Source organism: Muntiacus reevesi, chromosome 5, assembly GCF_963930625.1.
Source record: "Muntiacus reevesi chromosome 5, mMunRee1.1, whole genome shotgun sequence".
NCBI classification, from domain to species: domain Eukaryota; kingdom Metazoa; phylum Chordata; class Mammalia; order Artiodactyla; family Cervidae; genus Muntiacus; species Muntiacus reevesi.
The window spans coordinates 50,942,979-50,954,392 of record NC_089253.1 but is presented as its reverse complement, the minus strand read 5'-3'; the positions used below and the strand labels follow the sequence as shown (position 1 = coordinate 50,954,392).

The 11,414-nt window shown below is 55.8% G+C and overlaps 1 protein-coding gene across 2 annotated transcripts; it reads left to right on the top strand.

The window, feature by feature from the left end:
- Nucleotides 1-363: 363 nt before the first annotated feature.
- REN (renin) lies at nucleotides 364-11,222 on the top strand. 2 transcript variants are annotated; one of them, XM_065936740.1, is made up of 10 exons: nucleotides 364-485; nucleotides 4,759-4,909; nucleotides 5,394-5,517; nucleotides 6,008-6,126; nucleotides 6,819-7,015; nucleotides 8,755-8,763; nucleotides 9,285-9,404; nucleotides 9,779-9,923; nucleotides 10,212-10,310; nucleotides 10,901-11,222. In XM_065936740.1, exons 1-10 carry the CDS (start codon nucleotides 406-408, stop codon nucleotides 11,060-11,062), a joined length of 1,206 nt encoding a protein of 401 aa, XP_065792812.1. In that variant the 5' UTR covers nucleotides 364-405; the 3' UTR covers nucleotides 11,063-11,222. The 2 variants fall into 2 exon arrangements, with proteins under 2 accessions (XP_065792812.1, XP_065792814.1); XM_065936742.1 differs by lacking the exon at nucleotides 8,755-8,763.
- The last annotated feature ends 192 nt before the right edge of the window (nucleotides 11,223-11,414 follow it).

Below are 11,414 nucleotides of genomic sequence, written 5' to 3'. Positions count from 1 at the left end.
GGGTCGGGGAGACGGGCTTGGGGGCTGGAAACCGGGGTCCTGTGCTGGTCCCAGCCCTGTCCTGGTTCCCAGGCAGTGCTGTTCCTCACCGGCCTCTGTCTTCCCCGAGGGGTCACAGGGCCAGGCTGAGACCGGGCTGCTGGCGTCACGGTGCAGCCTTCCTTTCCCACAGCCCTCCTTCTAGACCCCTGCTCCACGTCAGAAACCTGGTCACCCTTCACCCACTTAGCTCAGTCCCATGGAGGGATTTATTACTGGCTGCCCCGCCATCTGCCCCGTGGTAATAAATCAGGGCAGAGCAGAATTGCAGCCATCCCGAGTGTGCAGTGTATAAAAGGAGAGGGTGCTTCAGGGGACCCCAGAGCGAGCTTGTCACCCAGGCGAAGCGTGGACCAGCGCAGCAAGATGCCTCTCTGGGGACTCCTGCTGGTGCTCTGGGGCTCCTACACCTTCAGTCTCCCTGCAGACACTGCTGCCTTCAGACGGTAACTGGGAGAAAGGGTCGGGGAGGAGGGGTCGTCACTTTCCTGACATGGGGGTGGGGGTTCAAACAAGTGATGCCACCCCCGTCACCCTGTCCTCACAAGCAGCCGGGCAGGGAGAGTTTCATCCCATTCAGAGAGGTCAGGTGACTTGCCCGATGTCACACAGCCAGCAGAGGCACTAGCTGGGCCTTTTGATCCTGGCCCAGAGTTTTCAGTTTCTGCACAGATTACCACTCTAGGCACTTTGAGGGGACTCGGAGATGACTGAGACATGTTCTCTGCCCTGCGGGAGCTCACAGACTACTTGCTAAGAAGGGTGTGGTATGGTTAAATCTACCAGGGAAGCAGGGCAACACAGTGGTTAGATTCAAGGCTTCCAGAGCCAAATAGTCCTGGCTTAAATTCTGTTCCACTAGCAGTGCCAACTAACTCTGGAACCAGGGGCAAGACCCTGAACCTGGCCGGGTCCAAGTTTGCCACTTTAATTTTTTTAATATTCATTTATTTAGCTACACTGCCTGCTTGGATCTTCATGGCAGCAGGCAGGATCTTTTAGTTGTGGTGTGAGAACTCTTAGTTGCAGTATATGGGGTTTAGTTCCCTGACTGGGGACTGAACCCAGGCCCCCGGCATTGGGAGCATGGAGTCTTGGCCACTGGACCACCAGGGAAATTCCAGTTTACCATTTTTAAAACAGGGATAATAAAATACCTATTTTACAGAGCTGCTCTGAAGACTGAATGAGATATTGCCTGTAAATGCCTCAGCCTGGCGCAGGCATGCTGTAAAAACCCAGCTGTTACCATCTCCAGGGGGATTATCACGAATATTAAAAGAGAGGTTTAAGGCTGCCCACAAAGGAGGAAGATAAAGACCTAACATCCATGTTTGGTGACAGGCCCTGAGGGGACCCTGACGGCTCAGCTGGTAAAGAATCCGCCCACAGTGCAGGAGACCTGGGTTCGATCCCTGGGTTAGGAAGATCCTCTGGAGAAGGAAGGGCTACCCACTCCAGTATTCTGGCCTAGAGAATTCCATGGACTGTATAGTCCATGGGGTCGCAAAGAGTCGGACATGACTGACGACTTTCACTTTCACTGTTCCCTGAGGGAACAAGCAATTCTTCAAGGCTGCAGGAGCTCAGAGGCAGGTGGGAGAGAGCCTCCCAGAGAAAGGGTTTCACGCTGGGGAAGCAGATGGGACCAGAAGACGTGAAGTTAAGGGGCAGGCTTTCATAACAGTGGTAGTTGCTAGGCCTGTAAAGTGCTGAGGACTTCATAGTGTCTCCTGTCTTCCTGTGTCTCAGCTCAAATCATCCTCCACCAGTCCCATTTTATAGCTGGGGACACTGAGGTTCAGGGAGGTCAGATGCAGGAGGCTCAGCCTGGGCACGCACTGCGCCACGTGTTTCCAAAGCCTCTTTCCTCTGCTCCAGGGAGAGTAGCTGCTGGGCTGGGGGGCGGTGTGCGAGACGGGGCGTTTCCCAGTGGCCCCCACCCCCAGGATAAAGGCAGGGAAAGGAAAAAAGCATTCTCCCTCGTCTCTTCAGAATGAGAAGAAGAATGGAACTGGACCACGGTGAAGAGGGAATCAGGCTTTCCAAATGTACTTAGAGGAGTTTTGCTAGCTGACATGAACTTCCCATGCAAGGCTCTTTGGCGTTCCGAACGGCAGATCCCATTCTCAAGGTGCTATCACTGCCTTTTATACATAGAGGCCTTTTACATGTACTGAGCACTGGGCAACTCAGTCTGCAAAGTGCTTACTCTCAGTGGTAGGTACTACCGTTAAGTCCAGTGTTACAGAGACCCAGAGAGGTCAGGTAAGTTGCTCAGAATCAGGCAGGTAGGAGGGGATTCGAGCACATTCCCACGACGACTACACCCTCATCACAGACGGCATGAGGCTGTGGAGTGCTGGTTATGGACACCCGGGAAAATGGGACGGGCGCCCAGGCAAAGGGGAGGCCAGCGTGGGGGCACACGCTAGCCTCGAGGGCTGGAAAATGCTGCAAAGTGCTGGCCTGGGGGAGAGGGGGAGAGAAAGGGGAGAAGGAAGGGATTCTCTAAAAGGAGAGGGTAAAAGAGGTCCAGAGTAAACAGTGGGAAAGGAGCCCTCTCTGGGGCCAAGCCTTCTCTGTTCCTCCATTTCCCATCTGTAAAATGAGAATACTAAAGGTACACACCTCAGGTGATGGCTGAGAATCAAATAGATCAAAGTCGTGAAAATACTTTGTGGAAGAACAGACCATGTTATGAATGTGGCAAGTCATTTCTGTTACAATATTAAAACCAACAGGCATGAAAGTTGCATTCATGTTTGTGGGCAAAATGCATGGGGCCTGAGAAGGAAAGGCTAGTGCAAGTACAGAAGAAGAAACAGGGACCCTCCAAACACTGGGCTGCAAACCCGGGACCCTCAACAACAGCTCAGGTTGTGGCATACAGCCTTCACGTTGGAGTCCGGGGACCCCTCTTGGGAGATGGGCCAGTCAGGGCACCTTGAATCCCTGCTGCACCTACTCCTGAGTCACTCATCCCTCACCCCAGAGTGAGGACAGCCAGCCTGCAGAATGGGAACGAGGTCACATGGTGAGGGTGGCCTGCACAGTGCTGGGCACCCGTATGGTGGCAGCTCAGGGCGACGTGACTTTCCCAGTTCTCTTTAACTCTGCCTCCTAAAGGAGACAGGAAGCCGTCAGGAAAAGAAGCGGGGGGCCTGGGACCCAGGCTCAGGAAAGCGCTTCTTCCGGAGGATAGGCTGCACAGGCACTCTGGAGACGCCTGCCTCTCCCCATCCCACCCAGTCCAGCCCCAGGGCCCTGGCCGGGTGCGGCCTGCTGCTTCCTGGAGCCCGGGCGCCGGCCGCATGGGCATGTGCTGCCACCTGCAGGTCCTGCATGGCACTGCCTCACCCATCCAGCCGTGAGGCGGCACACCCAGCCTTCACCTCCTCCAGTTCAGTTCAGCCGCTCAGTCGTGTCCGACTCTTTGCGACCCCATGAACTGCAGCACGCCAGGCCTCTCTGTCCATCACCAACTCCCGGAGTTCACCCAAAGCCATGTCCATCGAGTTGGTGATGCCATCCAACCGTCTCATCCTCTGTCGTCCCCTTCTCCTCCTGCCCTCAATCTCTCCCAGCATCAGGGTCTTTTCAGATGAGTCAGCTCTTCGCATCAGGTGGCCAGAGTATTGGAGTTTCAGCTTCAGCATCAGTCCTTCCAATGAATATTCAGGACTGATTTCCTTTAGGATTGACTGGTTGAATCTCCTTGTAGTTCAAGGGACTCTTAAGAGTCTTCTCCAACACCACAGTTCAAAAGCATCAACTCTTCGGTGCTCAGCTTTCTTCATAGTCCAACTCTCACATCCATACAAGACCACTGGAAAATCCATAGCCTTGACTAGATGGACCTTTGTTGACAAAGTAATGTCTCTGCTTTTCAATATGCTGTCTAGGTTCGTCATAACTTTCCTTCCAAGGAGTAAGCGTCTTTTAATTTCATGGCTGCAATCACCATCTGCAGTGATTTTGGAGCCCAAAACATAAAGTCAGCCACTGTTTCCCCATCTATTTGCCATGAAGTGATGGGACTGGATGCCATGATCTTAGTTTTCTGATTGTTGAGCTTTAAGCCAACTTTTTCACTTTCCTCTTTCACCTTCATCAAGAAGCTTTTTAGTTCTTCTTCACTTTCTGCCATCAGGGTGGTGTCATCTGCATATCTGAGGTTATTGATATTTCTCCCAGCAATCTTGATTCCAGCCTGTGCTTCCTCCAGCCCAGTGTTTCTCATTATGTACTCTGCATATAAGTTAAATAAGCAGGGTGACAACATACAACCTTGACGTATTCCTTGTCCTATTTGGAACCAGTCTAGAGGGGAAGTCAGTGCTGTTTCCTCCTCCCTCTTCCCGCCCGCTGGAGCCTGTCGAAGGTGGTGATGATCTTTGTATCTCTAGTATCCAGCATGGTGCAAGCACAGAATAGGTGTCCAACCTGTGATTGTGGAGTGAATGAATGAACAAATGACCTTAAAATTATAAGGAGTAAATTTAAACAACAGGAGCGAGTTAATTGAGGGTCATTTAATACCAGCGCAGGTAACCACGGAGGTCTATAAAATCTCCTTCAGAGACTTAAGGACTCAAGAGTGATACCTAGGTGCCTGGGCTAAGGTTGGGGTAGTTTTGTTAGAAACTTCTAGAACTCTACCATTACTATGGGAGGGGACAGAGCTCTTCTACTTTTCCTTACTCCATCATGGGCCAGGATCTTCCTCAAGAAGATGCCCTCGGTCTGGGAAAGCCTGAAGGAGCGAGGCGTGGACATGGCCCGGCTGGGTGCTGAGTGGAGCCAGCTCAGCAAGACTCTCTCCTTTGGCAACCGCACCTCCCCTGTGGTCCTCACCAACTACCTGGACGTGAGTGCCCAGCTCGGTCCCTTGCCTGCTTCACTCTCTCCTTCTTTCGGGCCTAAGGCTTTCTTTGCCCTTTTTGAGCACCTCACAAAATTCCCATTTCACAGCTGAAAAGACTGAGGCACAGAGGACTGGAAGGAGCCCAGAGGTGGGCTCACGTTTGGAATCCAGGAATCCAGGCCCTGGGCCCCCAAGTACAGGTGTTGGGGTGGCAGGGGCTCAGTGAAGCATCAGGGTTTCCATGGGGCATGGGGCATCTCCCTGCTTCACCGGCAGTACATTTAATTTGCCCTCCTGTCTTACTGAGCCTCCCACTTCCTGGCAGGTCATGAGATACTGCTAAGCCTCCAACTCCATCCCTGCTGAAAATGGAAGCACAGGGAGGCTACATGGTCTGCCTCATCTCACCCCAAGTTCCAAAGAGCGTATCAGGAAGACCCCAAGGCCCCCCAAGCCCCTCAGGCCACCTCTCTCCTTCGCCCTGCAGGCCCAGTACTACGGTGAGATCGGCATCGGCACCCCACCACAGACCTTCAAAGTCATCTTTGACACGGGCTCCGCCAACCTCTGGGTGCCTTCCACCAAGTGCAGCCCCCTGTACACAGCCTGTGGTGAGACCAGGGCCCGGTGCCTCCCCCGCCGCGCCCGCCGGGCCTTGGGCCCAGCTGGGCACCTCCTGCCTGCCTCTGGGCCCCCTGCCCCTGAGAGGAGGGAAGAGAATGTCTCCCACTGTTCTGACATGACCACCGAGTAAAAAGCGGGCTCCAGAAGGACTGAGTTCTCAGACCTATTCAGAGAGTGGGCTCTGACTCCTTAACCTCAGGGAGCTAGCGAGTGCTTCCGGGAACCAGAGTCCTCTCGCCATCCTGGGGTTAGCAACTACTTTAAAATACTTCATCTGAGACAAAATTCTCAGAGACACGAGCACATTACAGGGGCCCAAGAAATACAGTCATTGATTGATTAAGCACATGTTTCAACCCTCCCAGCTCAGGGCCACCCCGTCTTTGCACTCAGGCCTCAACACACGGGCCCCACCCAGCGCCTGCCTTCAAACCCTTCCCTGGGCCTCTTGGCCCTGAGCCTATGTCTCCCCACCAGAGATCCACAGCCTCTACAACTCCCTGGAATCCTCCAGCTATGTGGAGAATGGGACGGAGTTCACCATCCACTACGGATCCGGGAAGGTCAAAGGTTTCCTGAGCCAGGACCTGGTGACTGTGAGTGAGGCTGTCTCAGCTCATCTGCCCTCCTTGTCCCCAGATCTTCCTAGCGCCCGCGGTTGGGGACGGTGCAGTCCAGCCCACCTTGGAGGAGCACCCTCCTCTGCCACTGCTCCCTGGAGCTGCTAGCACCCGGGGCAGAGCAGACAGACCTGAATTCTGGGCACGACCTGTGAGGGCCTCTGCAGCTAAGGCATTCGTGGAGCTTGTCCTGAGTCCAGTCTCCAATCGAGGAAGCTGCTTGGGGTCATCTGGCTCTGACTGGGCTCTTAGCCAGCCCCTAGACTGAGATCCCGAGTCAGGGTCAGGGTCAAGGGTACTGTCAGCCTTGTGGCCAGGAGCACTTTTGGAGTTAGGCATAGGTTGTAAGGTCATGGCTGAATTCAGAGTGTGGAGTTAGGGTCAGTCCTGGTTCTCACGGTCGCTTGGTCTGTGTCTGACCCGCCTCCATCTCTAGGATTCTCCATTCCAGGAGCGTGAAGGGCAGGCCTGACTGTGGTGCCGCCTTCTCAGCCTCTGCCCTCCTAGTCCCTCTGGACGCCCCAGCCCAGATGCGTGTTAGGAGGGCTGCTGTGTACGTGGGGCTGATGAAGTGGTCACACCCTGGGGCCCCACATGGGCAGGCCTGGACCGGGTTCTGGCCAGGGGTGGCCCGCGAGCTTGGTCTCCCCTGGTGCTTCCTCCCACAGGTGGGTGGGATCACAGTCACACAGACCTTTGGCGAGGTCACGGAGCTGCCCCTGATGCCCTTCATGCTGGCCAAATTTGACGGCGTCCTGGGCATGGGCTTCCCCGCCCAGGCCGTCGGCGGCGTCACCCCTGTCTTTGACCACATCCTCGCCCAGCGGGTGCTGACGGAGGACGTCTTCTCTGTCTACTACAGCAGGTAGGCTGGGCCCGCGGGGCCGGGGAGGCAGGGACAGGGCAGAGCCGGGGGATAGGCAGAGTGTCTGAGCCAGGACTGTGCCGTGTTCAGGATCAGGTGGTGCTCACTCCATATCCAGAGCTATACGATCCAATGTGGAAGCAGATGCTTAAATGAAAAGGAAATAAAATCAGGCATTCAAATCCTCAGTCATACTGTACCTTTCAACTACTCAGTAGCCGCAGGGACTACCAGCTACCACATCGGACTATACAAGTACAGCACATTTCCATCTTGGCAGAAGATCCTTTTACTTACAGTTTAGTTCAGCACTGCTCTAGAGCAAGAGAAGAATGCAGAGTGGGGCATTGCCATGACCGCTGGGCCTCCCCGTGAGGGCCTGGCTCCTCATGTGCACTGCTGACTTCATTCATGAGTCCCTTCACTTGTCTGCTCAGTCCTTGACTCCACAACATTGGACACTGATTTGACAAGCACTGTGCAAGGCTCAAGGGGGTACAGCCATGAACACAGTGTATAAGACAGAGTCCCTGCCCTCACAGAGCTCATAGTCCAGCAGGGAAGACAAGAAACATTACAATATGATGAGCAAAACAGGGCACATGAGGTTGAAACCCAGGTCAAGCGTACGTGCAGCACAGCCAGGCTTGGGGAAGCTACCACCAGCTGTGGAGCAGAGCTGTGATCTGCCCTGAGCTGCTGGGTACGAGCTGGAGACAAGGGATCATAGGTGTGAGAACTGCAGGCCAGTAGCAGTGAGGATAGAGGGGAAGGCCAGCACCCAGAAACATCACAAGGACAAAATGGAAAGGAGTGTCTGGTTTGGCGAGAGAAAGACAGTGACTGAGAAAAGGCCACCAACTGGCGGTCAGGTGCAATCTCAGGAGGAGCTGCTTCCGAGGCCAGGCAAGAGCAGGCGGGCAGGCTGTGCAGAGGCAGGTGCGGGTCTCAGGGAGGGAAAGGCCTGTCCTGAGAAGTCTGCCCGGGAAGGGGCGCAGACACAGCTGTGCAGAGAGGCAGGGAGAGACGTGTGGGTGTCTATAAATGCTGGAGGATGCCTGAGTAGGCCTGCAGGTGGGAGAAGCAGCCAGCAGAAGGTGAGAAACTGAAAAGATGAGAAAAGAGGAGATAATTGAGGGGAGGAGCTGAGAGGCCACGGGATGGAGAATCCCAGCAAAGAGGCCTTGTTGAGAAGAGGCCTTGCCTCTTCCTTTGCTTTGGGATGAGAAGGAAGAAATGTCCAGAGAGATGGTGAAATGCTGGGAGAGGGGTAAGGGGAACTTGTCTAGCACAGGTGCACATGTACTGGATTTATGATGATGCAATTAATGCACTTGCACCAATAACATGTGTGACCCACGCGCTTCCACGTGCACACACACTTGCCTCCTACTAAGAGTGCTGGAAAACCCCATCTCTCTCTCTTACACACACACACACACACACACACACACACACATACACACACATAGGAAACCATCCCGAAGGCAGACCCTGACCTGTGGGAGGCATCATGCCACCTGGAGGAGAGGAAACCAAGGGGCATCAGCTTCGGATGGGGCACCAGAGGCCCTGGCTCCAGTCCCCCACTCACTGCCGGGGTGACTTCAGCGACTTACCTCCTGGTGACTCCACTGCCTGTAGGGTAAAAAGAGTGTGTGATGCCACCCTGCTAAACAACGGGCTGGTGGGGCTCACCTGAAACAAAAGCGCCCTTTCTGCTGTCTCTTTCTCTGCAGAGATTCCAAGTAAGGAGACGGAAAGCCCCCACTTGGCCCTGACCCTCCAGAGCGCCTGGCCCAGAATCACACATGTCACCCGCCACAGACTCACTGCAGCGGGCCAGGCCCCACTGATGCCCAAGCCCTCTGCCCACCCCCGCCCTCCTCACCCTGCCCACCACCCCAGCAGCTCCCCGGGGCCCGTCCCAGGTGCCAAGCACCTGCTCAGGCCCCACGCACCTGCTCAGGCCCCAATGAGGTGGGGGCGATCTGCGTCTTGCACGCATTCTGCCCTGTCCTGAGTCTGCTCCTCCCGTGACCTCTCTGGGGAGGCTTTACTGGGGTGCCGCTGGACCACCCTGGAACCCTCTGACTGAGCTTTGGGGACAGGCAGAGGTGGAGAAATGGCCTGCCATGCCACGTCTCAGCCTTGCTGCCCGACCCTGCTGCCTCTGCCGACCCTGAGCCTGGGCCCAGCCTCCCTGGTTGCTGGGGTTACTGAGTCCTGGAGGCCGTCGGTGTCCACAACACTCTAATCTTCCCTTTAGGAATTCCCACTTGCTAGGGGGCGAGATCGTGCTGGGAGGCAGTGACCCCCAGTATTACCAAGAGAACTTCCACTACGTGAGCATCAGCAAGCCTGGCTCCTGGCAGATCAGAATGAAAGGGTCGGGACCCTCAACCCTCTTCCCTCTGAAAGTGCTGCTGCTGCTGGGGTGGGCCTGGGAGAGGGCCGGGCTGCCGTCCCGCCCTCTCTCCGAGTGCAGCCCTTGCTCTCTGCCTGCCTGGTCCGGGGAGGGGACACAGAGATGATGGGTCGGGGGGAGGGGGCGACGAGAAGAGGCGGAGGGTCACTGAGCCACGTGCTGGGTGGGAAGCACCCTCCCCTTCCAGCTCGCGTGTCACGCCTCCCTCACCGCGTCCCCGGACCCCCGGCATGGCCTCCGTCACCTGCCCACGCTCGGGAGAACTGTGCCGCTTGGTGGCGCCCCGCAGCCTCCTGTCCAGCTGTCTGTCTGTCTGACGCTGTGGCCTCCCCCAGGGTGTCTGTGCGGTCGACCACCTTACTCTGTGAGGAGGGCTGCATGGTCGTAGTGGATACTGGTGCATCTTACATCTCGGGCCCCACCAGCTCCCTGAGACTGCTCATGGAGGCCTTGGGGGCCAAGGAGCTGAGCACGGATGAAGTAAGGAGCGGGAGGGTGGTGGCGGGCACCAGGGAGGAGGGTGCACCACCCAGCCCAGGCCCCCAGATCACCCCAGAATGCTTTGGTTCTGAAGGGGACCATCTCCGGCCTTCCTCTCCTGCCTCTCACACTCTCCCACATGTGGCCTGGGCCCTGGGAGGGGGGATTGGGAAGCTGGGAGCTGTGTCCACCCCTCTCCGGCAGAGGGGCCAGGCCACAAGCACAGGGCTGCGTCTCCTGGGGGATCTCCCACGCTCAAAGGGGCTCCTGTGACCCTACCCACTGCAGTATGTCGTGAACTGTAACCAGATGCCCACACTCCCCGACATCTCCTTCCACCTTGGAGGCAAAGCCTACACACTCACCAGCGCGGACTATGTGTTACGGGTGAGGCTCCAGTCTGCTCCTCGGTGACAGGGAGGAAGGGGGGGCAGGGGCCCCAAAACAGACATGTCATTATGCACAGATTACCTGCTAGACCAGCAGTTCTCAAACTTGGCTGCACACTAGGGTTACCTGGGAGCTTTTACAAATCCCAGTAACAAGCCACATCCCATACCGACTGATACCTCCGGGGGTAACTGGACAACAATGTTTACAAAACTCCCCAGGTAATTGCAGCGTGCAGCCAAATTTGAAAATCACTGTGCTCATCTCCTGATCTCCATCCTGATCATATGTCCCCATTAATGCTATCTGCTTTTTATACTCAGTACGTTTAGAGGTATTAATAACTTGTCTAGGACCAGAAGCTCTCCCAGACTGTGAGCTCCTGAAGGCAGCACTGTGTCGGATGCGTTGTTAGCAGCATCTGCTTAGTGCCTGCCTCTAGGAGGGGTGTGGTCCATGATAGTTGAAAGGGCCAGGATGTGATGGAGGCCCAGTGTGGATGGGGCACAGGTGGGCAGATGCTGCTGAGGAGTCTGGCACAGTGGTTACGTGCCAGGTGGTGGAGAAACCCTTTTGCTTCCTGCCAGGACCCCTACAATAGTGATGATCTGTGCACACTGGCCCTGCACGGTATGGACATCCCACCACCCACTGGACCAGTCTGGGTCCTGGGTGCCACCTTCATCCGCAAGTTCTACACGGAGTTTGATCGGCGTAACAATCGCATCGGCTTTGCCCTTGCCCGCTGAGGCCCTCTGCTGCCCTGGCCTGGCCTGGCCCAGACCTAGAGTACTCTCTGGGACCACCCCCCAACCCCCGCCTGCACCCTCACTCAGGGGGTGGAGCTCCTCCTGGACATGTGCCCTGCCCCCAGCACTGGCTCTTCCCTTCTTTGAGAATCACAGAATAAAGACTTCATGTTCCCAACCCCACTGCACCTGGGTTCTCAAGGATTTGAAACAGGGAAGTACAGTGTGTGATCTTGTGCTGACAGGAACGTGACAGAAAGACAAACTATACAATCGCTCACAAGCACACGTTCCTGCATGCAGGGCTGATGCCACACGTTCAACGTCAGCAGGGTTCAGATGGAGCTGTTTA

Coding starts and splice junctions, on each gene's coding strand:
- REN (XM_065936740.1), top strand. CDS start 406: ATGCCTCTCTGGGGACTCCTGCTGGTGCTCTGGGGCTCCTACACCTTC. Junction 4,910..5,393: donor TCCTCACCAACTACCTGGAC/GTGAGTGCCCAG, acceptor TTCGCCCTGCAG/GCCCAGTACTACGGTGAGAT. Junction 5,518..6,007: donor CCCCCTGTACACAGCCTGTG/GTGAGACCAGGG, acceptor TCTCCCCACCAG/AGATCCACAGCCTCTACAAC.